Source organism: Electrophorus electricus, chromosome 16 (genome assembly GCF_013358815.1).
Source record: "Electrophorus electricus isolate fEleEle1 chromosome 16, fEleEle1.pri, whole genome shotgun sequence".
In the NCBI taxonomy this organism is placed as follows: Eukaryota; Metazoa; Chordata; class Actinopteri; order Gymnotiformes; family Gymnotidae; genus Electrophorus; species Electrophorus electricus.
The window spans coordinates 18,782,027-18,807,906 of NC_049550.1; the positions used below are offsets into that span (position 1 = coordinate 18,782,027).

At 39.0% G+C, this 25,880-nt stretch overlaps 1 protein-coding gene across 3 annotated transcripts; it reads left to right on the top strand.

Moving 5' to 3' along the window:
• zmp:0000001082 (integrin alpha-M) lies at positions 1-25,880 on the top strand. Of its 3 annotated transcripts, XM_035535131.1 has the most exons (32): positions 28-75; positions 6,693-6,736; positions 6,834-6,951; positions 7,083-7,183; positions 7,452-7,519; positions 8,282-8,396; positions 9,009-9,139; positions 10,698-10,840; positions 11,056-11,221; positions 11,364-11,499; positions 11,590-11,663; positions 12,244-12,373; positions 12,989-13,131; positions 13,284-13,430; positions 16,120-16,317; positions 17,274-17,404; positions 17,736-17,890; positions 17,999-18,165; positions 18,492-18,614; positions 18,874-18,944; positions 19,099-19,240; positions 20,117-20,218; positions 20,717-20,796; positions 21,671-21,751; positions 22,037-22,115; positions 22,406-22,513; positions 22,603-22,641; positions 23,849-23,974; positions 24,186-24,287; positions 24,976-25,005; positions 25,239-25,349; positions 25,470-25,880. In XM_035535131.1, exons 3-32 carry the CDS (start codon positions 6,881-6,883, stop codon positions 25,755-25,757), a joined length of 3,558 nt encoding a protein of 1,185 aa, XP_035391024.1. In that variant the 5' UTR covers positions 28-75; positions 6,693-6,736; positions 6,834-6,880; the 3' UTR covers positions 25,758-25,880. The 3 variants fall into 3 exon arrangements, with proteins under 3 accessions (XP_035391023.1, XP_035391024.1, XP_035391025.1); XM_035535130.1 differs by lacking the exon at positions 6,693-6,736 and having other exon boundaries at positions 1-75; XM_035535132.1 differs by lacking the exons at positions 28-75; positions 6,693-6,736; positions 6,834-6,951; ... (1 more) ...; positions 7,452-7,519; positions 8,282-8,396 and having other exon boundaries at positions 9,067-9,139; positions 10,750-10,840.

Genomic DNA, 25,880 nt, shown 5'->3' on the forward strand with positions numbered 1-25,880 from the left:
AGAAAGATCAGTGAAAAGGAGACCTGGCTATGGAGAGGTGGAGAGCTCTCTTGCTGCTGATTTACAGTCTCTGGGGTAGGAAACTGTTCATTCAGCCAGATCTTATATAAATCCATAGTCATTTTATTTCAATGTAACATTTATTGTTATTTACTGTCTTATTACAGTATAAAAACATACTGTTTTTATGTCTCAATCTCAAACCTACTTAATGTATTTTTTTATCTCTTAGTGTCTTTCCTAACTGGTTATATCTAAAATTTTCTTGGCTATTATATTAATGTAAAACAGTTTGCACTGAAAATCATAGTATGAGTTTCTTGGTAAATTTAACCGCTGAAACCCGACATCCTCTGTAGATGGTTTCTATTGTATTAGGGTCAACAATATGTTAATTAATCTGCAGTATTCCTCTCATTTCACTTAATTTAATCATTTATTACTGAAGTTCTCACTGAAAATGCTGCCCCAGATGAAATGCTTGAGCCATTGATTTGTGAGAAAAACAGAACTCCACTGAGCATGTGTACAGGGGAGGTGAAGCATGATTGAGTTGTTGTGTAGAGCACATTGTGTATCCTGATCCTGCATGTTAGGGTTGAGTACGTCTTTATATACTTTACATAATAAAAAGCTGAATTTCACACGGGTCCAACATGCAAGAACACGTGTGGGAGGAGGTGGTGCTTTTTGGGTGTATTTGTTCCTGTGTAACCACAGTGAGAAGTTCCGGTAAATACAGAGAAAGAAGTCACCACTCCCTGTTCTAACCACACACATGTGCGCATGCTAACATGGTGGCCCCACTGCTGCAGAGCGTGGAGCGGGACGTACATTCTTCCTAGACATGGACGAACATTTAATTGAAACAAAGACAATGGCACTCACATGTATTACAAACTATGAACACAACACGGTTAACATTGGACAAACACGATAAACACGGATACCTTTAACAACAATGGGAAGACCATTTAACATTTACATGCTACATGAACATCTACACGTACAATGACCAATCCCCTGCACACAAGGACAAGGGTTTATATACATAAAGACAAGACAAGGTGCAGCTGTGTGTGGGTTTGGCGGGCCAAACCACGTGACTCGCGGGAGGCGAGCGTTCCGTGACATATACACAGGTACATGCACACGAATACACAAATTATAGGGTAAATATATAGATGTGAAATCTGTTAAAGCGCTATCGCTGTTTCTCTCTCATTGTGCAAAAGTGTGAGTTTTCTGTTTTTTCCTTTCTATTTTTTCATTATTATTAATTATCATAGATCCATTTTGTGGTGACATTTTGTAATAATAATAATAATAATAATAATAATAATAATAATAACATGCTATTCTAGTACCCAAAGTGTTACAAATGACTAAAAACATCAGAAAAAAACAACCCATACCAGAGACAATAAATAATTCAAACAAGTAAAATAAAATTATTAAAAATAAAATACAAATTAAACACTACCAGAAAACAAAATAATAAATAAAAATAAAATACATAAATAAACAAGAAATAAAAAATAAAATACAAACAGCAATCCAACAATGACATTTATGTCTTCCAGATCCTATACTACAATAATTAAAATAAAAAAATCTGAATAAGTCATTTTAAAAAGTCACATTTTCAGTAGTTTCTTAAAATTATCATGTGTGGGGGCCATTTGTACATGATTAGGCAAACAAGGAGTTCTCCATGAAAATATTTAGGTTTGTGAAGTGGAGAAAACAGGAAGGCACATAAAGCTTCATTACACCACTGAAGTATTGGGCAATGAACTGATATGTTTCAACAAGAATTTTATACTCTATACATTCATAGACAGGCAGTCAATGTAGTTAATGTTGAAGAAGAGAAGAATGAACATGAGCTGCACAATTCTGCACTGTAACTTGATAAGAGATTAAGTAGGGAGGTCAATATAAAGATCATTGCAGTTGTCAATGGGTAATAAAACCATGCATTAGTCTTTAAGCAAAAACTATACATATGAAATTTTAAATGAAATTTTAGATACATGTTCATGATGTGCCTCAGATGTCGGCTGGTTGACAAGGGCACCAAGATTCTGAACAACCACAGAGGGAGCAACCAAATTGCCATCAGTGGAAAGGCCGATGTCATCTTTCTGTAATACACAAGCTGCACCAATTAAAAGAACCTCAGACTTAGAAAAATTCAATTTATGAAGATTTATGCTGCCTCCATGACTTCACCCCATTCAGATGTAAGATGCAAGAACGTCAACTGAATGGGACAGATCACAGAGTGTGGTAATATAAATATGGATGTGATCTGCTTAGATATGAAAATCCAAATCAAACTCTCCAATAATATGCCCAAATGGAAGGTAATGAATACAAACAAGAGTAAGCCCGAGAACAGAGCCCAGAGGAACACTGTGCTGTACTGGAACAGGATGAGATTTCACCATTGTTAAGAACAAACTGAGAATGACCAGAGAAGTAAGAGTTGAACCAGTCAAGCACAGTACCAGACAGTCCAATCCACCAGTCAAGTAAAAGAGAATGTTGACACTGACCAAGCAATACAAGGATGTCACTTTTACTTCGGCTATATCAGTACTGTGCTTAGTATGTCGTTCATAACCTTTTCTACAGCTGTTTCAGTACTGTGCCCAGCTTTGAAGCCTTTGAAAAAGGGTCAGATAACCTAGAACATGAAAGGTGATTCTGTAGCTGACCACCTACCACACATTCAAGAATTTTAGCCAAGAGGGGAAGGTTTGAGATTGGACAATAGATAGAATAGTCATCATTCTCATAACCAGATTCTTCAGGAACCAGGCAGATGCAATCTAAAATTCTAAAGGGGCATTTACATGGGAAGGAGCATTTCATGGGGACAATGTTAGTTCAGTGATTAAAGTACTTGACTAGTAATGAGAATGGTGCTGGTTTAAGCCCCACCTGTGACATGAGAGGTGAAGTTCCACCAACAGATTATTTATTATATTATTCATTTTATCAAAAGCAGTGATGACGATTCTAGTGGCTTTTCAGGCGCAGAGTAGCCTCTCTCCAGTAGGCTCGTGTGGTCTTAACCGCTAATGTGCAGCGCTGTCCCTCCTAACCTGTGCGTGTATAAATGCGCATAATGTTTAACGAGACACAGGTGTCTCCTGTCAGAAGACAGGCGATTGCGAGCTGCGAAGGTGAGCGGTACGGTCCTGGTCCTGGTCTAGCGGGGGCGTGTTCCCCCCTGAAGGGGACCGGACAACCGTGACACCACCACCGCTGAGTTGCCACTGTTGGGCCCTTGATTAAGACCCTTAACCCTCAATTGCTGAAGTTGTACTCGCTTTGAATAAAAGTGTCGGGTAACTGTAGAAAGAGTTATTATATATGTTATAAAATATATTTCCATTCGATATGAGGAGCTAAGGCTGAGAATCAATTATTTAAATGTGCAGTGGGAATTGGTTCAAGTACACATGTGGTTGATTGCATATTTACTACCAGCTTGGATATAAATCAGTATTAACAGTAAATCTTGAAAGAGTATCGTCAAGGGAAAAGTCATTATAAATTAACACATGTTATTTTCTCAATCTCATCCATAAAATAATCCATAACATAATCCAAAAAATTGTTACAGACCTCAGTGGAAGAGCCAATGGAATTACTTTACATGAATGATTTAATTGTAGTATTAACAGTAATGCCACTGATGATTTGTGAGTAATAGGAAGTTCTGCCCACTTTAAGAGCAGTACCATATTCCAGTACATGCTGCTCTTATATTTGTCAATGGACAATGAGACCAGATGCTTAAACTTGGGCTCAAGATGGCTGCTGTTAGTCACGCCTTTGTAAACCAAGGAAAGGACCTTAGAAAAGAAACAGCTTGTTCCTGTAAATGTACCATTTGACCCGACAGAGAAGTAACTGCAGAGGTGTAACAATCAGCAGAAATACATACCAGGAAGTGCAGAAACAGCATCAGAGAAGTTTCGATAGTCAACATTCCTAAAGCATCAGAAATGTTTCTAGGCAATACATTTACATTCCTAAAAGTGATTATGAGCTTATTTGCAAAGTGAAACAAATTAGCATTCAGATCAAATATGAGCAGTTTAGGACCTGAGATACACATTATGTACAAGTTTCTAAAAGCAACTACAAACAATCTAAAATGTGACTGTCCTGATGTACAATAAAACTGACATGCTGAATATAATTCAAACAATGAAGTGTGCCAATGTAACCAGGACACAGGTAGACAAGGACCCAAATACTAGAGATCGTTTATTGAACCACAAGCAGGAAGGAGTAGTGCGGTGGGTTGGTAGGGTAGTTATTAGCGATCGGGGAATTGCAATGAGGAGTGTCGTAGGAACAGTCAAATGTGGAAACCAGCAGGCAGAGTCAGGAGTATTTCCGAGGGCTAGGGGCAAGGCATAGTCTAGGGGGAAGCAGAGGTCAATAGCCAGGAGAAGCAACAAAAAAGGGCCGCTCGGTATGCATAAGAGTAATACAATGCTTCACAAGCTGGATAGGGAAACCAGAACAAGAAACAGGTGCTACCGATCAGTACTCAGGCAAAGGCTAGTGAGTTGGACAAAAACTGTCACAGCCTACAAACCACACTGCTTTACTACAGTTTTGATCACCAATGTGACATTGCTGCTTCCCAAAAGGGTTCAGTGAATTCAAACAATGAATTACCCTTAGAAAAAATACAATAAGTAAAACCAGAACAGGAGATCCAAAACAGGCATTCAAAAGTTGGTTATGTTTAGCAACCCCTTCAGAAGCCATTTGCTTTTAACCCTTCCCATACTGCTATGATACAAATATCAAAATGTTACAATTGTGCAAAACTTAATTGGTGATTTGAATGCTTCTTTAAGGTTACCCAGTATTCTCTTTTTAACCCTCCCCCCCCCCCCATCCTTTCCCTCTGTTCGCATGCTTCCAACCAGTGTCCATTCCCCTATATGCAATTCTCTGGCTTCTCTTTCTCCTCAGACAAAAACCTTCAACTCCTGACTTCCATCAATCCAACATTAAATGTACAGCATTTTTAGCTGTTTTAATGATTAAAGCCCAGTCTGTACATCGAGTACTTTGAACCTCAAGTACAGCTAAGCTTGCTTTCAGTCTTATGCAAAACAAGCAGAGAAAGCAGAGCTCCTTGCAGTCTTCAAACACAGACTGATGACATCTATTTGTGGAATGTTTAGAATGACCATTGATTTTGCACCTTTGTTGAGTAACTGAAACCCTCATACTTATTTTAGGGTATTGTTTGTTATTGCACTTGTTGTCCAAGTAAAAATTTAAACATATTTTGCACTCTAACCTACTGTAATGGCTAGGACACATTCTATGAATAAATGACAAAGCACTTTTTTAAAGTCACTCAGGATAAAAGTGTCTGCTAAATACAGACAATGTAAATGTATTACAGCAGATCTAACCATATCTAATACAGAACAGATCTAATGCATTACACCACATCTAACCAAACCCATCATATGTAACGCTGCTGGCCCGAGTGCCGCAGGGCAGGACGCACAGAATTCCTCGTTCGTGCAAGACATTTATTCACATTAAACACTGACAACACAAGTGGCACCCAGATACAACTACACAGGTGAACATTTAACACTAACGATATACACTTAAATACGAAAAAGTGGAAACAAACACAGACGTTACCTGCTACAGCTACTGTTTACATTAATGACTCACAAAGAGACCCAGGTAGCGACAGTAACCAACGAAGGTACCACACATGGACAGGGGTTTAAATAGAAACACAACGAAGAACACATGCACATTAACGGTGAGTACACGGACTAACGTTACGGATACAGCGATGTTTACATAGATCGACTTTAACACATAAGTAGCGACATAGCCACTTACGCTACACAGCTACAATAACCAACAACGGTGCACCCATGGACAGAGGTTTAAATAGACAAACTAACACGTAACATCAAGCCCTACACACGTGTGTGCAATCCCGGGGGCGTGGTTACAAAAACAGACACACAGCACACTTGTGGATGCCCCTGCACGCGGCGGGCCGTAGCAGTCCGTGACATCACACCAGATCTATTGTCATACACTTGATCTAATGTATTACACAAGCTCTAACCAGTTCTAAAGTATAATACCAGATATAACTGATTACATCAGCTCTAACATATTACATTATATCTAACTTCATATCTTACACATTACACCAGAGCTAAAAGATTACACTAGGTCTAAGGGAAAGGTCCTGCCTAGGATAATTTAAACTTCTAGTGGAGGGGCTATATGTGTTAATGCATTTGTATCAGGGATCAGTCTAAATGTTAGTGATTTGTTTCTGTTTCTGTTTTGTAGGCTTAGGGACCTCATTTCAAGATGTTTTAGGACGTGTAAGACTTATTTTTGATTTATTGAGTATTGTGTTTAAAAAATGTGCTGAATATTTTACACCACAAATTTTAAATTTTGGGGCAGGCTATAACTATAGAAAGGAAAAAATAGCAGTTGCTTAATTTTCTTTATGGACTGACAAAACTTGCTATCTACAAAAAAAAAAGAAAACAAAACAGGGAAACGGATCCGCTCTGAAAGCTTTAGCCATTGTTTATAGCTTTTGTGAAATCCAGACTTACAATGGTGCTATAAGGACCTTCTTTGCATTGTAGTGGAAACTGAGCTTCATCTGGGTGGCTTTGGGCTGATACATCACGTATGTGAAGAGTTCTTTTAACAAATATATTGCTAAATTGACTGAATAAAAGTCTTTGCTAAATCAGTATATATTGCTTATCTCCCTGTAATTGCAGCTGTATCAGTCTCAGATGGATTTAACATTGACATAACAAATCCTGAGATGTTTGTGGGGGATGGAGAAGGTTATTTCGGTTACAGAGTTCTACAATATCAGTCCAAACTGCAGAATCAGTGAGTACACATTCAGCTATGTTTGTTATTGTTATAGTGAATGTTCCTTTGGCATAGAGCTAACAGATTAAATGGTTAAGTGTTTCATAGGATCATCAATAGAGGTAATTGGTTAACTGACTATTTTATAGGGTCATAGTTAGTGCGCCATTAAGAGGAAACCAAAACAAATCAGGAGCAATTTTCAGCTGCTCCCTGAAAACAAAAGAATGCCAGCTGCTGTACCAACAAGGTATATATAAATATATGTACACACACACACACACACACACACACACACACACACACACACACTCACACAGACACACACACACACACACACACACACTCACACACACACACACACACACACACACTCACACACACACACACACACACACACACACACACACACACACACACACACACACACACACAGTTTCAACATACACTGCATGTAGAATAAAAGATGTATATTAGAATAATCTGATCAGTCTAATCAGACTTTTACTGATCCACAGATACAGATGGCATCAGATTTTTTGGGATGTCCTTGGCAGTGAAGCCCACACCTCCTACTGGCCTGATTGTGAGTTTGGAGCTTATCATTTAAAAACAGGTTTTAAAACAAGCTTCTCTCCAGCTGTGACATAAAGCATCATTTTGTACTTATTTGAATAGAGGTTCAAAATTGAGCATGTCAGAGCAACATTCTCAGTACCTGTGTAACACCCCCTGTACTGTTAAACATGGACTAATCCTAACCCCCTGCACCGTTAAACATGGATTAACTGTAACCCCCTGCACCGTTAAACATGGATTAACCGTAATCCCCTGTATTGTTAAACATGGGTTAACTGTAACCCCATGTACTGTTAAACATGGATTAACTGTAACCCCCTGTACTGTTAAACATGGATTAACTAACCCCCTGTACTGTTAAACATGGATTAACTCACCCCCTGTACTGTTAAACATGGATTAACTGTAACCCCCTGTACTGTTAAACATGGATTAACTAAACCCCTGCACTGTTAAACATGGATTAACTGTAACCCCCTGTACTGTTAAACATGGATTAACTAACCCCCTGCACCGTTAAACATGGATTAACTAACCCCCTGTACTGTTAAACATGGATTAACCGTAACCCCCTGTACTGTTAAACATGGATTAACTGTAACCCCCTGTACTGTTACACATGGATTAACTGTAACCCCCTGTACTGTTAAATATAGATTAATCCACACAAAACCCTATGAGAGATCCCTGACACTGTTATATAACCCTTGTTACTACTGTTCATTTGAATCAATGCATAACATTTTATCTGTTTGTGGTGGTGTTTTAGAGCTGCAGTCCCAGTCTCACTCATGAATGTAATGGAAACTCGTATCTGAACAGCATCTGTTACGAGTTCAACCGCGAACTGGACACTGTCACCAACAGCACAGTTGCGTTCCAAGGTACCGAGCAGTTCTCTCTCTTCTTTTATTTCATTCACTCTTTCCTTTTCTCTCGCTCTCTGTCTCTTTGTCTCTCTCTTACTCTGTATGTAACTGAGTTCTAATTCCCAGAATTCCTTCACTGAAACAATTCCATTTCAGGGTCTCATCTTGTGAATTTAATTTAGTTCACTTCATCTTGTTAACATTACAGTCTCACAAAAAGTCAAGATTGATTTTCCAACAACTTGCTTCCTGTATGAATCACACACACTCATAACTCATAACTCAGATTATCATTTGCAGATGTTCTAATATTATCAGGATCTGGTGTCTTAGAGCTGGACTGCCACCCAAACCCACACCCCAGCCCTAACCCTAGAGCTAACCTTAACCCACAACCTAACCGTAACTCTAAAATTAACCCTAACCCACAACCTAACCATAGTGTTAATCCTAACCCACAGTCGAACCCTCAGGATCCTGAGATCATTTAAGTGTTTGCTGTGTGAATGATGAATATTGTGTTTAGAAGTTTAAAATGTTTAACTAGATTCAAAGCAACATACCTTTTAAACAAAACAGCAAATTTTGATTAATAATCTGATATAATTTCCTACAATTTCTTTGCAGAGTGCACAAAAGATTTGGTGAACCTGGTCTTCCTGTTTGATGGTTCTAGTAGTATGAAGAGTGATGATTTTAAGATGAATAAGGACTTTATATGGGATGTCATGTCAAACCTTAAAAACTCATCCATTCAGGTAATCATACTCTAAAAGCTTTAATCTAAATTAGTGTTTCTTTTTGCTTTCAGATATTCTTGATACTGGTCATTTATTTACACTTTATTGATTCTTGTCATAAGGATTACAGAAACTCACTAAACATTAAAATACAAATGCTCTTGTTTTTAAACTAATGCTAACTTTTGTAAACTACACTAAAATTGTGATGTCATAATTCCATTAGTCAGATAGACACATTAACCTGACACCTTTATCCAAAGCAACTTACAATTAAGACTGAACACAGCTTGAGCAATTGAGGGTTAAGGGCCCAGTAGCAGCAGGGCTTGAACCAGCTGCCTTCCAAGTACAAGTCAAGCACTTTAACCACTGAACTACTGCTGTACGTTTCATTAGCCCTACCATGTGATATGAATTAAAGATGACAATAACACCATTATCAATTACACCTGAGGTGAGATAAGATTAAACGGTTTGTAGACATTTCAGCACATTAAATAAGAATGTCTGCCAAATGCAGACAGTGTAAATTCTTATTAATTTGCAATCCTGGAATTGTGCTTGTGACAGCCCGAGAGCAGCAGGGCAAGGAACAGGATTCACAAACGTTTCTTGATGAAGACAGACTTTTATTACACACGGCAAAGCAATGGAGACTACAGCACTCACATCAAACAGTGCGGCGTGAGATGAACAATAAACAAGCACAAAGGCAATGTTAACACACGAACAAGACTTACAACAACAACAACATGACTATGAACATGAAAATGACTGACATCTAACCACACACACACACATGCACACAGGGGTTTAAATACATACATAACGATGTGAACAAAAAGGTGCAGGTGTGTGATAAGGCGCATGGTAAACAAGAGGGCAGTCACAAAGAGAACAGTCAACATTGACAACTCCACATGCACATGGCGGGCCGTACCACGTGATAACTTGGCTGGAGTGGGCTCGTCCTCCTCCTCCGGTGTGGCTGCGAGCTCTGTTCGAGGTCTTCGCCCCACCATCCAGCGATCCAGGCAGCAGCTTGGGATGTCAGCAATAGGGAGCACTCTGGATTAGCCATGACTAGGGGAACATCCCCCAGTGTCAGAGCAGCACACTTCCTCCTGGTGCGCACCTGCTCTGTGCCATCCTGAGTGCACAATCTCAACCTTGATTGCTCCCTGTGAGCAGTCCTTTAGTCGAGAGTAGCCGTCCTGTGGTGGTCGGCCGTTGTGTGACCGAGTGCCGCAAAGGCAAGCAGCAGGATAAACAGACGTCTCTTATGCACATACACAAATACACAAAAAATATAATGTGCCTTGCTTCAAACAGGTCATTCATGACGAGGGCCACTGGAATTGTGGTACAACAGTGCAGAGAATAAGACATATTACTAACATTCAGATAACCTCTGTGACAGTTTTTCAGAACTGTCTGAAAAAGGATTGCAAGCTTATAAGTACAGCTATAAAGTAAATGTATCTAATAAAGTGATGATTGTATGAAATGTTGATGTATTTAGGTATTTGCTTGTATGTTCTGAATAGTCCAACTCTCATCTCTGTGCATTTAGTTTGCTGCTGCCCAGTTTTCTGAAACTACTCGGACTGTTTTCACCTTTAAAGATTACATGGATGGCACAGCAAAGAAAAAACTTGATGATGAGAAACATATGCAAGATATCACAAACACATATGACGCTATTGGCTATGTACTGTGAGTAACCCAAGTATTTGCTAATATAAGTGGTTTTGGCTCAGACTGATACTGGATGATATTTATTTAGTGTTTAAATTGAATGTGAGCAAATCTTAGATTAGAATTGCAATTTTATAAAATGTGCATGTATGAAACCTACAATGTATGCAGCTGGACCATCAATTAATTGTTTTTAAACAAGGGTTTTAGTGAGCAGTTTGTTTGTTTTCCAGACAACATCTCTTTAATAATGTAACTTCTGGGGTGACTCCTGAGGCTACAAAAGCACTAGTCATCATCACTGATGGGAGCCCTAGTGATGAACACTCTCAAAAAAACAATAAACAAAATGTTCTAGAGAAATGTGAGGAGCAGAGCATCCAACGTTATATTATAGGGGTGAGCTCACTTAAGCAGACACAAGCCAACCATGAAATGTACACACATTGGTCCATACATCCATCCATCTATCTGTCCATGTACCCATTTAGACATCTACTCAGTGATCCACTGATACAGTCAAGATGTGTTTGATTAACAGGTTGGGCAAGTGAAGTTGAACAAACTTACCGCACTTGCCTCAGAGCCCAAAAAAGAGAATACATTTATGATTAAAAACTACAGTGGACTAAAGGGCCTTTTGGATAACTTGCAAAACAAGATCTACAACATTGAAGGTATTAAGAAAAACCTACACATACCAAATGCAATCATAGATTTCAGTATATCCTTATTCGGAAATCGATGCCATGTTTTTCTGGGTTCAGGAGAGCAGAGAGGAGTGAGCAGGAACTTGGTCAAGGAGTTGTCTCAAAGTGGATTCAGCGCAGCCTACAATGAGGTGCCTTTAATCTCACAAACTACCATTCTGAGAAAACAAACTACCTTTCTGTTAAACATGTGTCTCTATCAAAAAGAGTAGGGAAATGCACTTTCTGGTGGTGTTATCAGACCATTAAAAATGTGTCTCTAGCACATACAGTAAATAGAAGTTAATAGAAAGTGTTGGGTGGGGGTGGGGGGGTTACCAAATTTGTACCAAACTTCAAAGACTGAAGTTTAATATCATAATTAAAGGTAGCTTGTGTAGTTTGTTTCAGATATTCAGAAATTAGTTTGAGAATCCATTACCACAATGGGATGAATAGATTTCTTTTGTTATGACAATGAGTCCTAAGGCTGAGTGTTAAGTTTTGCCCCTGGGTGAAACACTACTGAACTTCTGAACTACTACTGTGGCTTTCATTAGGCTACTGTAATGCTGCTATTACTAATGTTAATATATTACAGACATGACCAGACTGGCCTGTGAATAAAGTGTTACAGTGGGACGTGGCTCTATAGAGCTACTGCTACAGAAATGATCATACAGCAATGACAAACCCTGATTCAAATATCCTTGGGTTTATTCTGGATTCCAGGACTTGCTATTTTTGGGAGCGGTTGGATCTAATAACTGGCGTGGAATACTTTATGGCGTAACGGGATCTGGAGCTGAAACCAGAGAAATAGAAATCACAGACCCAGAGCTGAATGAAGACTCCTACATGGGTATGTTAGACACTACACTGGGCTATGATGACCTGTCCATTAGTGCTCTTAGACACTATACTGGACTATGATGACCTGTCCATTAGTGCTGTTAGACAGTACACTGGGCTATGATGACCTGTCCATTAGTGCTGTAAGACACTATACTGGGCTGTGATGAGCTGTCCATTAGTGCTGTTAGATACTACACTGGGCTATGATGACCTGTCCATTAGTGCTGTTAGACACTATACTGGGCTATGATGACCTGTCCATTAGTGCTGTAAGACACTATACTGGGCTATGATGACCTGTCCATTAGTGCTGTAAGACACTATACTGGGCTGTGATGAGCTGTCCATTAGTGCTGTTAGACACTATACTGGGCTATGATGACCTGTCCATTAGTGCTGTTAGACACTATACTGTTATGTGTGCCTGAGCTAGTATCTGATGTTGTCTTTATGTGTATATATATGTGAATATTTCCTGAAACTGTTAGTTCTATTCATGTGCTGTATTATGTTTGTGTATTTATTGTGTTTTTTGTGTTGTTGCTTGTTGTTATACACTGCAATGGAAAGTGTGTTGGCAGTTTTATGTAAATTGTTTTGTATGTGATGCTGTTGTGTTTAGGTTACTCGCTAGTGGTTGGGGAGAAAGGTGGAGTTTCTCTGCTATTTTCTGGGGCTCCAAGAGCCAATCACAGAGGTCAAGTGACTCTCTTCAGTAAACAGAATGACACGTGGAACATCATGACCAGAGTCATTGGAGAACAGGCCAGTTATGATGTGCAAAACAACTCATTCACCTTTTAATTGCTGTTTTTTTTTTTTCTATTTACAACTCAGTTTACAGAGGAATGAGACTCAAGAAGTCTCATGTTCAGTCCCAGCTAAGCCCCTGCTGACTGTAACTCATCTCTATGCAGATTGGCTCGTACTTCGGGGCATCTCTGTGTTTGTTAGACGTGGACGCTAATGGTGACACTGATTTCCTTGTGGTTGGAGCACCTCTGTACTATCAGGCTCATCCTCAGAGAGAGGGCATGATGTACATCTACAGCCTCACACAACAGGTACAGAACCCTCTACAGCACATGCTGCTTCTACAGCAAGACTGCAGACAGACACACAGCCAGTCAGCCTAATAGCCAGGCAGCAGAACAGCCAATAAGACACCCAGCCAGTCAGCAGAACAGCCAGTCAGCAAAACAGCCAGTCATCCACTCAGCAGAACAGTGAGTTAACCTAACATCCAATCAGTCTAACAGTCAGTCTAAGCCAATCCATCCGCCTGACAGCCATTTAGTCAAACAGTGAATCTTTCTAACAGCCAATCAGCATCAGCCAAAGCCAGTAATCCTAACAGTCTGTCAGTCAAACAGCCAGTCAAGCAAATACCCAGTCAACATAAGACCCAATCAGCAGGACAGCTTAGTTAGTGGATCAGTCCGTAAAATCAGAACAGACAGTAATCAAAACTGGGTCAATGAAACAGACAACCAAAAAGCTAGTCAGTTAAACAGCCAATCAGTCAAAGAGACAATCAGACAGTTCAACAGATACTCAGACAGTTAATCTGACAGTCAGTCTAACTGCCAGTCAAGCATAGTCTGCATGTTTCACAACACTGTGTTGTAGAAATTATGTGTACATTTGTAAATGGATGAGGAAAAAAATCCTTGGCACTGTGTTTTTCTCAGGACTTGGCACTGTGTTTTTCTTAGCGTATGCCCCTCAAACCTTTGCTAATATTTGGAATATAGTATATGTCAGGTTATTTTTAGATTGTAGGTCAAGATTATGTCTCTTGAACCTAAAATTTTGAAATGTAGAAAATGTTGAGAAAATGTTATTTTTAGAGTACCAGTCACAGTCGCTCCTCCCTGACATGGTTCCTATGGCAATGCTGTCTGTTGTTTTCTTCCTGGTTTTGTTTCCTCCTGCTTCCTTGTTCTGGTTACATTCTGCTCTGCCCCTTGTTTGTATCTCTGCCTATCATTATGTTCACCTGTGTCTTGTTAGTCATCATTAGTCTCTGTATTTAAGCCACACCATAAATTAATTATGTTAATTACTTACATTCATTAACATAACTAATTGATGTAATTATAAACTTTATTGTAATTTTAGTCATTATTAATTCTGGGCTTGGGAAGGGTTATGGGTTTACATCATTGTACTAGTTCCTCTGCCTACACAGCTGTTTCTATGCAAGCATCTGCCGATATAATAGGCACTACTACTATATATCGTTCATATTATGATGTCAAGTTACATTTCTTTTATACTTTATAAGTGTAAGATGATGTGGATGTGGATGTGGATTCACATGTATATGTACTGCTTCTTTGTGTGCCTTAGGACCACACACATGCACACCTGAACACATATAATACAGAGTGGATATTGCAGCAAGCATCTGTAAATCACACACACCTCTGTACTGCCAAATAAACAGAAGATAATTCAGTCTGGAAGATAATCTGGTATTCCAGGATCTTATTCATTTTAATCAGATGACCCATAGTTTTCACGCTTATACTCTGTAACCTCACTAACACTGTGAGTTTCTCATGGTTTATCGGATTACTGCCTGTGTCTCTGTATTACTCTCTTTGCCTGTTCCCTTACTGCTATGTTTGTCTCATGGACCGCAGTGTGAATATTACCTTCGTTTGTTTATGGACTAGGTCTTTGGATTGCCCCTGTTCTCTATTAAACTATATAAACATTATACTTCGTTTGATGCCACCTCTGTTCGCTCCCAGAACTTGACAGATACAAGTGTGGACCAAGGTGCTTTTCAGTCAAATTCAATGAATAAAAAAGTATTAAAAGGAAAAACTCATGAGATAAAACAGACATAAAATATACCAATCAAAGACCACATGAGACTGTTTGTCAGGACAACATGAGGAAGCATAGTGACTAAATGCTAGGTTTTCTCAAATCCTCAAAAAGTGTTTCATCATTTTATTGTATTGTTTTATTGCTGTGGGGCTATTACCATCTTAATTATATAACATTTCAATATTAGTAATAATAATTTCTTCTACATCTTATTTTAATAATGTTTAATTTATCCCCTAATATTTCATACCTTTGTAAACCAGCTGGATAGTGAGTTAGGGGAACATATTTGAGACACAAGCAGCCTTAGGGAATGAATACAGAATTTACAGAAACCAACACCAAACCCACACCATCACCAAACTCAAGCTAGCACCAAACCAAACCAACATGACAAAGCAAAATGACTAAATGCTAATGAATGTTCATTAAGAGATGTCTGGGAAAATAAATATGTTTTCAAATTGGAGTTAAAATGTATAGTGTGTGACATGCTTTTATAGAGATGATTAAATTATTCTATAGTCCTGGGGCATCAGAAATATCACCTTTGAACCTCACCCAAGAGTTGGACTGTCTAGTAACATTAGTAAACATTAATGAAACAAGACACAATATACATAATCCATGATACATAATCCCTGAATATCAACTAAAAACTTATAACCTATTTATTTATTTATTATTATATTTCTTCTGTGCTCCTCATTATCGGGCTTTCTGGTTTTGCTTGTTGCCTTTTGATTACTGTCTGACTGAATGATGCACCATTTTGCAGTTGATTGATTGGTTAATTGGTCATTTTGCCTATTTTGTTTAATAAAAGGTTTTTCTCAATTAAATAATTTCCCAGTGCATTCTGTGTGATAATTACTAAAAGCCTCACTGTGTGGCCTTTCTGTTTGTGTGCAGCTGAAGCTGGTGACAGTGCAAGAAGTGTGTGAGTGTGTTCAGGGACGGTTTGGGACATCCATGGCACCGATAGCAGATCTGAATGGAGATGAGCTGCAGGATTTAACTGTTGGAGCTCCACTTGAGGATGATGGGAGAGGAGCAGTGTACATCTACCTCGGCAACCGCACACAGGGCATACGCCCCCAGTACAGCCAGGTAAACTCCAAAACCCAAACAAACACAGGGCATATGCCCCCAGTACAGCCAGGTAAAACCCAAAATTCAAACACGCATAGGGCATATGCTCCCAGTACAGCCAGGTAAAACCCAAAACACCCAGTACATACACACCCATTACAGCCAGGTAAACCCCAACACACAGGGTATATTCCCCCAGTAAAGCCAGGTAAAACCCAAAACCCAAACATACACAAGGCATATGCCACCAGTACAGCCAGTTAAACCTCAAAACCCAAACAAGAAAAGGAGATATGACCCCAGTGCAGTCAGGTAAACTCCAACACACACAGGACATACACACTCAGTGCAGCCAAGTAAACCCCAACATACACAGGCCATAAACCCCCAGTACAGCCAGGTAAACCCCAACATACACAGGCCATATTCCCCCTGTACAGCCAGGTAAACCCCAAAAGTCACACGAGACATACACCCCCAATACAGCTAGATAAACCCTAACACACACAAGACATACACCCCCCAAGTATTATCCTGGATCTTGATGTTTATTCTGTATAACCAAAAGCTGCACTTTAACATCTTGGTGTAATGAAGGCCTATCATTTTACCTCCTTATACTGCACCCTAGTGCCCAATATCAGTACTACTGTTTCATCAGAGTTTCGATGAAAGAACTTCCTGCTCATTCAAGCTGTTTTTAACAAAGCCATCAGTTATGTGTTGCTGTGTGGCTTGCTGAAGTAATAATGTGTATGTGTATCATGTGTAACTATATATCAGTGCAAAAGTCAAGATGTTTACAAAAATAGAAAATTGATGTACAATATATTGCACTCTCTTACTATATATTTTACTTTATATTTATCTTTTTTGGTTTGTTCATGAAAATATGATCAGTAGTGTCAAACATGGCACTCAGTTTTAGCCGTACCAAAGGGAACACATATAAACCTGTGTGTTTGTGTATGTAGCGAATCCCAGCACAGACCCTCTCTGAGAAGCTGCAGCAGTTTGGTTTGGCAATTGATGGAGTCATGGACATGAGTGGAGATAGACTGAACGACATCACTGTGGGAGCACGAGGGATGGTTGTGCTTTTAATGTAAGAACAATTCCCCAACAACGCAAAAAACTATTAGAACTATTATTTATTACAATTTATTGTAATTATTGCAATTGGGTAACTAGCCCAACTAGTCAACTAAGGAACTAACAATCTATCCAGTAGCTCCACTGAGCAAGCAAAAAAAACGTTTTAAGTAGCCAACCAAGTACATCATTGTTGTTTGTATAAATATATATATATATATTTTTTTTTTACTAATGTTCACTTTGTGAGCTGTATCTGTTATGTTAACTGTATTTTTGATCATTTCTATGAGGTATTCCTAGAGTTCTGTTTGTTATGCCTGTGATTTGTGTGGCTCTTTCAGGGCTAGGCCAGTTCTGTCTGTTTCTGCAAAGCTCAGTTTCTCCCCCTCTGAAATCAGTCTCAACAACTTCGACTGCATTCTCAGAACTGAAACTACATTTCCCATAATTACCCTCACCACCTGCTTCACCATGGCAGAGAGCACCAACAGCACAGGTATGCTCACCTAGAATACATTTAAAGGTACTCTACCTGGAACACAGTAAAAATATCAAAAACACAGGTGTAATTGATAGTAAAAGTGTGTTTACATTTTTTCCTCAGGTGATGCAAACCTTAGTCTGAATATATCATTTAGGCTCACTGCAGATGCTGTGAGACAGGACAGTCGAGCATTTTTTGAACAGACCATTAAAACATCCAGGAGTCTCCTACAGTCTGTGCTGCTCAGTTCACAACATTCCTGCTTCAACAACACAGTCTACATGCTGGTGTGTAACAGTCTCATATGACCCAGGAGTTCTTAAACAATACAGTCTACATGCCAGAATGTTACAATTTCATCTTATCCAGAAGTTCCAAAACATGTTCCTGGAGCTCCACCTACTTGAAGAATTTTGCTCCAACATTACAATACTATACAGTATAACACTAGAAATCTTTGAACTAATTTCAATATGCTGCAAACGTTCTAGTAGGTGCAGGGAGGTCTAACCTGTGGTGGTCATGTCTGATCTACCCACAGCACCTACATGCCACCACAGACCCACCTTATCTCTCCTCATGATCTATAACAAAGGCTGTCTTTCTGTTTCAGAACTGTGTGAAGGACACTTTGTCTCCATTATTGATCCGGATGAATTTCTCCCAGGTTGAACAGCAACCAGGCAGCTCCCGTGCTGTTCTTAACATGGACAGCAGGACAATGGCTTATGTGGAGGTGAGCCATGCTTCTTTCAGACTGTGTGATTGGCTGCTTTGGGGCACTCTGTAAGGTGATTATGAAACTTCAAGCTGATGAGGACTCATTGAATCAGTAGAATCTCTGTTTAAACTACTACCTGACTGATTCATCATTTGAGCAAGAAACAATTACATAATAAAGTGAATTATATGAATAATGAGATTTTTCGTTTGCTCACTGAAGAAGGAGATTTCAGTTCTGTCTGTGTTTGACTTGATCACTGCTGTGGTACCAGGTTCCCTTTCAAAGAAACTGTCGTGAGAATGTGAGCTGTGAAGCAGATCTAGAGCTGGACTTTAAATTCATGTAAGATTCAGAAACAAGCACATGCACACATACAATGTTGTGGATATGAATCTGGATCTATATGAAACAATGTGGAGTGTGTGTTCTGATTCACACACACGGTACAACATGATGGTCATAAGCTGTATGAAACAATGTGAGGTGTTTGTTTCAGGAACAGCTCACTGCTTGTGGTGGATCAGGCTTATTTCATCATCACTGTGTCTCTGCTGAATAAAGGAGACGATTCCTTCAACACCAGTATTGTGCTACACTATCCTCCTGGGCTCTCACTCTCCAAGTTTGAGACCATTAAGGTACAGCTGATCCCAGATCAGAATTACCAGTACAGTGACTGCAGGCTCAGTGAGAATACAGTCACTGAACTGACATCAGATCAAAACTAGCAGAACATTGAGACCAGTGGCACCAGTCTGGCTTCCCCCATCTGATGAACTTTTGAAATGTAATTTTGGGAAAACATTGTAATGCATAGAAATATTTGCTGATGTCGGTGATGGAAACGGTAGTTATAAGTAACATTGACAACTTTTCTCCATTTCATGTTGAATAAAACTTTGAGTGTTGCAGAAACAATTTGATAGTGAAAGTTATGCAATTAAGAAAACATGGCATTTCACAGGATTTACATCACATCTCTCTGAATCAGTTTTCTGTTTTATCTCCTTTTTTTCTGTCCTGTTTCTGTCACTATGATCAGTAGACTTTGAAAAAATCAAGGAAGCCGAACAAAATAATTATTTTTGATTAATCCATTTTCTCCCAAATGTATCCATTAAGCCAATTCCCCTTCACCTTCTAGCCAGCTCTCTCTTGTCATGCGACAACTAGCAACTGCAATTATTATTTTTTTTTTTACATATACATGAAATTCATGATGGAAGCATTTTTGCAGGAAATTAATTCATTATGTAAAACTTTTTTATTATTATTTTTTGCTAGATGTCATTGTTGCTAGATGTCAGCTGCTGCTTGTGAAACTCTCATTCTTCTGTCTCATTGTATTGCTTACAAAATGCACGCATAGTGAACGGAAACATTGCCACTGTTACGGACTCCATCACAGGCAGCAACACTTCCCTGCACATTCATTAGCCTATAAGTGGTGGTTACTCTTTAATTATATCAGAGTGTCCATCCATTGGAACCATTACATATAATGTGTCTTCCAGGCCAATAGGAGGACCCTGACCAGTTGTGGAGATCGGGATGATGGAGCACTGAATAAAACCACCTGCAGTATCAGTCGACCAGTGTACCGCAGCAAGACCAACGTAAACCTTCCTTTATTCTCAGTGCCTTGAGTGCATTCAACTCCCATAGTGTCATTCAACTCCCATAGTACACCTTTATAAATATATCTTCCCTCTTATTAGCATAGCATGCCTTTTTTAGCTACAGATCAGCATTAATCAGGTTTGCTGGCTAAATTATAACATTTCAGGTGACATTATTCCCCTTACATGCTTTTGTAGAGATGCTATTCAAAACGAGCATGAGGTTTAAAAATATGCTACTTAAAAAGACATGCTGTGCTAAAAAGGTGTGCCCTACTAAAACGTTATGTTAAAACCTGCATGCTATGCCTAAACAAAAAGACATGCTGTGCTAAAAAAAAAATGCATGCTCTGCTTTTTAAGTACAGCAAGCTATGCTGTACCATCATGTACTGTACTACGGCATGAAACTTTACATTTTAATGTGAAAATTACAAAATACAGAGAAGGTTATTAAATAGTTATCAGAACAATGCTCACTGTCAACTGTTGTAGGCAACTTTCCAGGGCATTTTTCGTATCTCTCGATTCTACAACTGGAATGATACACTGGAGATGACCCTTGTGGCCAGCAGGTAGGTACACCCATCATAAACCACACAGTAACTGTTCTGTGCTCAGTTTCCCAAAATCATTTTAGTAGTAAGATCGTTTATCCATAACCCTGAAATGGCAAGACGAATGAGAGAGTTAAGAGGGGCTTCTCACTCTGTCAGACTGAAACAGAAAGAGCATGTAACAGAAATATGACAGTTATGAGTAGGTGTAAATGAAAGATGACAGTTATGAGTAGATGTAGACTGCAGTTCCACTTAAAGTTGCTGTAATTAATTTTACAGTTTTTGTTTACTTCCCTGAGTCTTAGTAACTGAAAAAAGATACTCCCTTTATTTCCAGTCTCTCCAAGTCCATTCTCCAAAGCCCCTCCCCCAAAGCTTTCTTCAAAGCCCCTCCCCCAAAACATTCTCCAATGCCCCTCCCCCAAAGATTTCTCCAAACCCCTCCACCAAACCTTTCTCCAAAGCCCCTCCCCCAAACCTTTCTCCAAAGCCCCTTCCTCCAAAACTTTTTCTAAAACTCCTGCTTCAAAACATATGCATTCCTAGCATTTAATCTGCCCTTCTGTGTATTGCTTACACAAAATAATACATAGGCACGGAGGAAATCGGCTTTGTAGAGAAGCTTTCTATACTTATTTTATACAACTGGATTGTGTTAGCATTGGTAATTGTCCAGGACAGAGAGGCGTAATTTTCTCAGAGCTGTTTCAGGAGTTAGTTTAGTTGTAGTGCTCTTAACATTAATGGCATACAACAACACAGTACCAATCTGTCTTGCACTGAATCAGCAGCCAATGTGTCAGTGGGATGTGTTGTTTGTTTTTGTTTGTTTACTTTGATGTCAGTGTGTCAAAGCGACAAGTTGTCTGCTGTTTTTTTGTGTTTACAGTGATAACAATCGTAACTTCTCTCATGGATCAGTGAGGAAAATTCTGCCAGTTCAGTATGCTGTGGACTTGAGTGTTAGCTTGTGAGTAATTACACACACACACACACACACAGAGTGTCTGACAATATTCATAAAGATTTATGAAACTTTTAATAAATGTGTAGCAAATAAACTTTAGCAAATAAACTAGCAAATAAACTAAAAGTTATATGTGTGTATTTTAGCTTGATTTTTCTCTTGATTTATTTATGCGTATGTTTGTCTAGGGCCATGTAGTGTTACATTTCAATTTGAGCCACTGCACTAAATTGAACTTATAGCAACTTCTCTTCCTCCTCTTTTTTTTGTCTTACCCCGACTCTCCAGTGTACCAGAGCTCTCTAAAGTATATCTGCCTTTCACTCTTGAAGACAGGGGCCCAAAGCCTGTCATCATCATCTACAGCGTGAGTACCTCATTCATGCAACAACACAGAGCCTTCTCTACTATATATACCCCACACTATGCTGCTCTGTGTGAAAATATGTAGAGAGAGAGCTAGGCCAGATGGAACACCTCTATTTGGTCGTATATATACACATTTATTACATGTTGAGAAGGTTAAGAGCCTAGCTCAGGGACCCAACTGTGTTTGCATGGCAGTTAGGATTTGTACCCACAACCTCTGTATTGATGCACTAAGCTAAAACCGCCGTGTATGTGTGTGTGTTTGCATGTATGTATGTATGTATGTAGGTGAAGAATCTGGGACTGAAGGGTTTGCCTGTTTCATTAAGTTTCTTAATGCCATCTCAGATCAGTCAAAACTTCACTCTAAACAAACACACCATCAGTGTGTCACAGGTATTCATTCATTCATTTATTCATATTTACTTTTCTCCATATGCGTGTTGTTCAGATCATTCACAGTAATACACCATGTTTCTTCACAGAACATGAATAACTGTAGCATCATAATGGAACCTTCCTCTGTAAGTCAATATTGAGATTCATTCATTCATTCTCTGTTATCAGACCAATGCTTACTGCCAGTTTTATTTTTATTAATGGATTCTGTTTCAAAAATAATCATGTAAGAAGCTTTGACACTGAATAGAAACTTTTAGCTTCAGGAAAATACATTCACTGCAGCAGAAGGAGGTTTCTCTCCCTGCTATGCCCCCTGCGGCCCAGTGCATGTCATTGACTCTCATCCACAGATATTCTGCCTGGGTCGTGTCATAGTCTGCTGTGACTGGGGTTGGATATCGTTTGGGCTTTTTTGATTAAAAAAATATATAATAACAATACTTTATTATAAAACAATATTGTGCAACAATTATTTTAAAATAAGGGAAAAAAACTATACATCAATTAGTATAGTATTTTATCAGGAGTGAAAGCAGGTAACAGGCTTTTAGTGTTGCAGTATGAGGCAGAACTGAGATAGAAGAGTTGATGTCTGAGGTTGAAGCGCTGGTGTTCGAGGTAGAAGTGTTTATATCTTCAGTGTGCTTTTTGGTAGCCATAAACTTGTTACTTGAAAATAAAATTACTCACAAAAAACAATTTGGACAAGATCTTCACATACTTTAGTAATGCACATATATATATATATATATATATATATATATATATATATATATATATATATATATATATATAGAGAGAGAGAGAGAGAGAGAGAGAGAGAGAGAGAGAGAGAGAGAGAGAGAGAGATGTTGTAATCCGTTATATTTATTTTTTCATGGAATGCAGTCATCATAACTATTGTAATTTGTAGGAATATTTACAAGCACACGATACATATACATGCTGTTCCTGGTGTACACGCTTCTGAAGCTGACAGAATGCTGTTCCTGGTGTTCATTCTTCTTATTAATCATGGGTGTTTTGGTATTATAAAACTGCTACCACATGTCTGGTACTGCAGACAGTGCTGCAAAATTTTGCTGAGTTTCTACCATCATAGTCACCTAAATATGCTTATAATTTACTTGTCCAAAACTATCTGGAACAATCTGGCCAATATTGGCCTGGACTGTGTTCAGCAGTTTTAAAAAGTTCCTTGCTCAAGCAAACCTGATTAAACTCTGAAGGATTCAGTATGTGTGCTAGAAGGAGGAAACTGGACTCCTGGAGTGAGGCAGTCTTTACTGCAGAGTTCCTAATGCAGCTTGTCTGCTTCTTGTTCTCCAGATTTGTTCAATGTGGATAAGCTGTGTAAGGTTCCAGTGTGCTTTCTCCTCTCTGGAGCCAGAATCTGATGTTCAGTTTGAGTTGAGAGCTGACCTTACTTTCCACAATCTGCAGAACTACACTGGGGTGAGACACACAAACACACACACACACAAAGACAGTAACTTAATTCTACAAGCTCCGTCTGTTGCATGCTTCACAAACACAGCCAATCTCTTATTTACCTTTCGGTTACTCAGCTGTTCCAACCTAATATTTGTTCTCTCATTATGTTCCTTTTGGCCTTTCTCTCACTTTCTATTTATTTATCTATTTATGTTTGTTTTTTACTCTGCAGAGATGGTCTTTCCATGAGTTCAGGTTGGAGGATGTCTTTTCTCCCTACGCTAAGTTGGGCTTTGATCAAAATCACTATACTCAGATATCCAGCGGCCCAGCGGTGAGAGCACTGATCAGACAGCTGAGTTTATGTGCTTATCTATAATGCTAACCCATCTGAATTTGTCTGTTTAATGCTAATCCTAACCCATCTGAATTTATCTGTGTAACCCTAACCCAGCTGAGTTTATCTGTTTAACCCTAACCCAGCTGAGTTTATCTGTTTAACCCATCTGAGTTTATTTGTTCATCCCACATGTTTATCTGTTTAATCCAGCTAAAGTTATCCATTTAATCCTAATCCATCTGAATTTATCCGTGTATCCCTAACCCACATGTGTTTATCTGTTTAACCTTAACCTGTATACAGCTGAGTTTATCTGTTTAATCCAGCTAAGGTTATCCATTTAATCCTAACCCATCTGAATTTATCTGTGTAACCCTAACCCAGATGGGTTTATCTGTTTAACCTTAACACTTATCCAGCTGAGTTTATCTGTTTAATCCAGCTAAGGTTATCCATTTAATCCTAACCCATTTGAATTTATCCGTGTAACCCTAACCCAGATGGGTTTATCTGTTTAATCCATCTGAGTTTATTTGTTCATCCCGCATGTGTTTATCTGTTTAACCTTAACCATTATCCAGATGAGTTTATCTGTTTAATTCAGATAAGGTTATCCATTTAATCCTAACCCATCTGCATTCATCTGTTTATTTCTTCTCTCTCATGTTCTTTTATTTTACAGGATGATCCTTCCAAAGGCCACAAAGCAGAGGTAACATTCTAGCAATAAGAAGCCAATATATACAAACCATTTATTACCATAAACTTGTTTTGCCAGCTATCGGGTTTTGTTGTTCATGTAAAATACTTGCTCTGTTTTGACGCTCTCTCTAAGTCTTCCTCTGTGTCTGATGCTGTCTGTAAGACTTCCTGTGTGATGCCGTCTGTAAGTCGTCTTCGATGTCTGATACTGTTTGTAAGTTCTTTCTCTATGTCTGCTATCAGGTCAGTGTGAGAATTGAGATGGTTGTTCCACCTGATATGATTATGATTTGGAGCTGTGGGGGAGGGGGTGGATTCCTTCTGCTCATCATCATCACAGTGCTGCTGTTGAAGGTAACAGACCATCAGTGTGTTCTTCACTTATGATGTCATTAACTACAAATAGATCTTCACTTGTGTGTTGGGCTGTCTCTCTCTGTATCTCTGATGGTTCCTGTTTGTCATCCATTCTAGTGTGGATTCTTTAAACGCAAGGGACCATACTCAATGTGTTACGAAAAAGAACAGGAAGGTGGAAAGGAAGGACAGCTCGGGGAAGGAGACATGTGTGGGGAAGGTGGGGTGGAGACTGGCCCTGGAGTGGGGCATGATGGGAAGGAAGATGTGTGTAGTACTAACTCCAATGGAACGGCAAAGGATCTGTCACCAGCACGTGAAGGACAACCTCTCATCGCTTCTGGAGAAACAGAAAAGGAAGAAATAAAAAATAACAATGCAGCGAAGGAAAAATGCCAAGAGTAAGGAGTGTAACACACACAGCGGTGTGGAAGTGTTTGCCCGTTCCTGGTATTTTCTTTATTTGCATGTTTGTCACACTTAAATGTTTCAGATCATCAAACAAATTTCAGTATTAGACAAAGATAA

Excerpts from the sequence above, each read along its gene's own strand:
- zmp:0000001082 (XM_035535130.1), top strand. The coding sequence starts at position 30 with ATGGAGAGGTGGAGAGCTCTCTTGCTGCTGATTTACAGTCTCTGGG. Across the intron at positions 20,797-21,670 it reads ATGACCCTTGTGGCCAGCAG|TGATAACAATCGTAACTTCT; the intron begins GTAGGTACACCC and ends TTGTGTTTACAG. Across the intron at positions 22,514-22,602 it reads ACACCATCAGTGTGTCACAG|AACATGAATAACTGTAGCAT; the intron begins GTATTCATTCAT and ends GTTTCTTCACAG.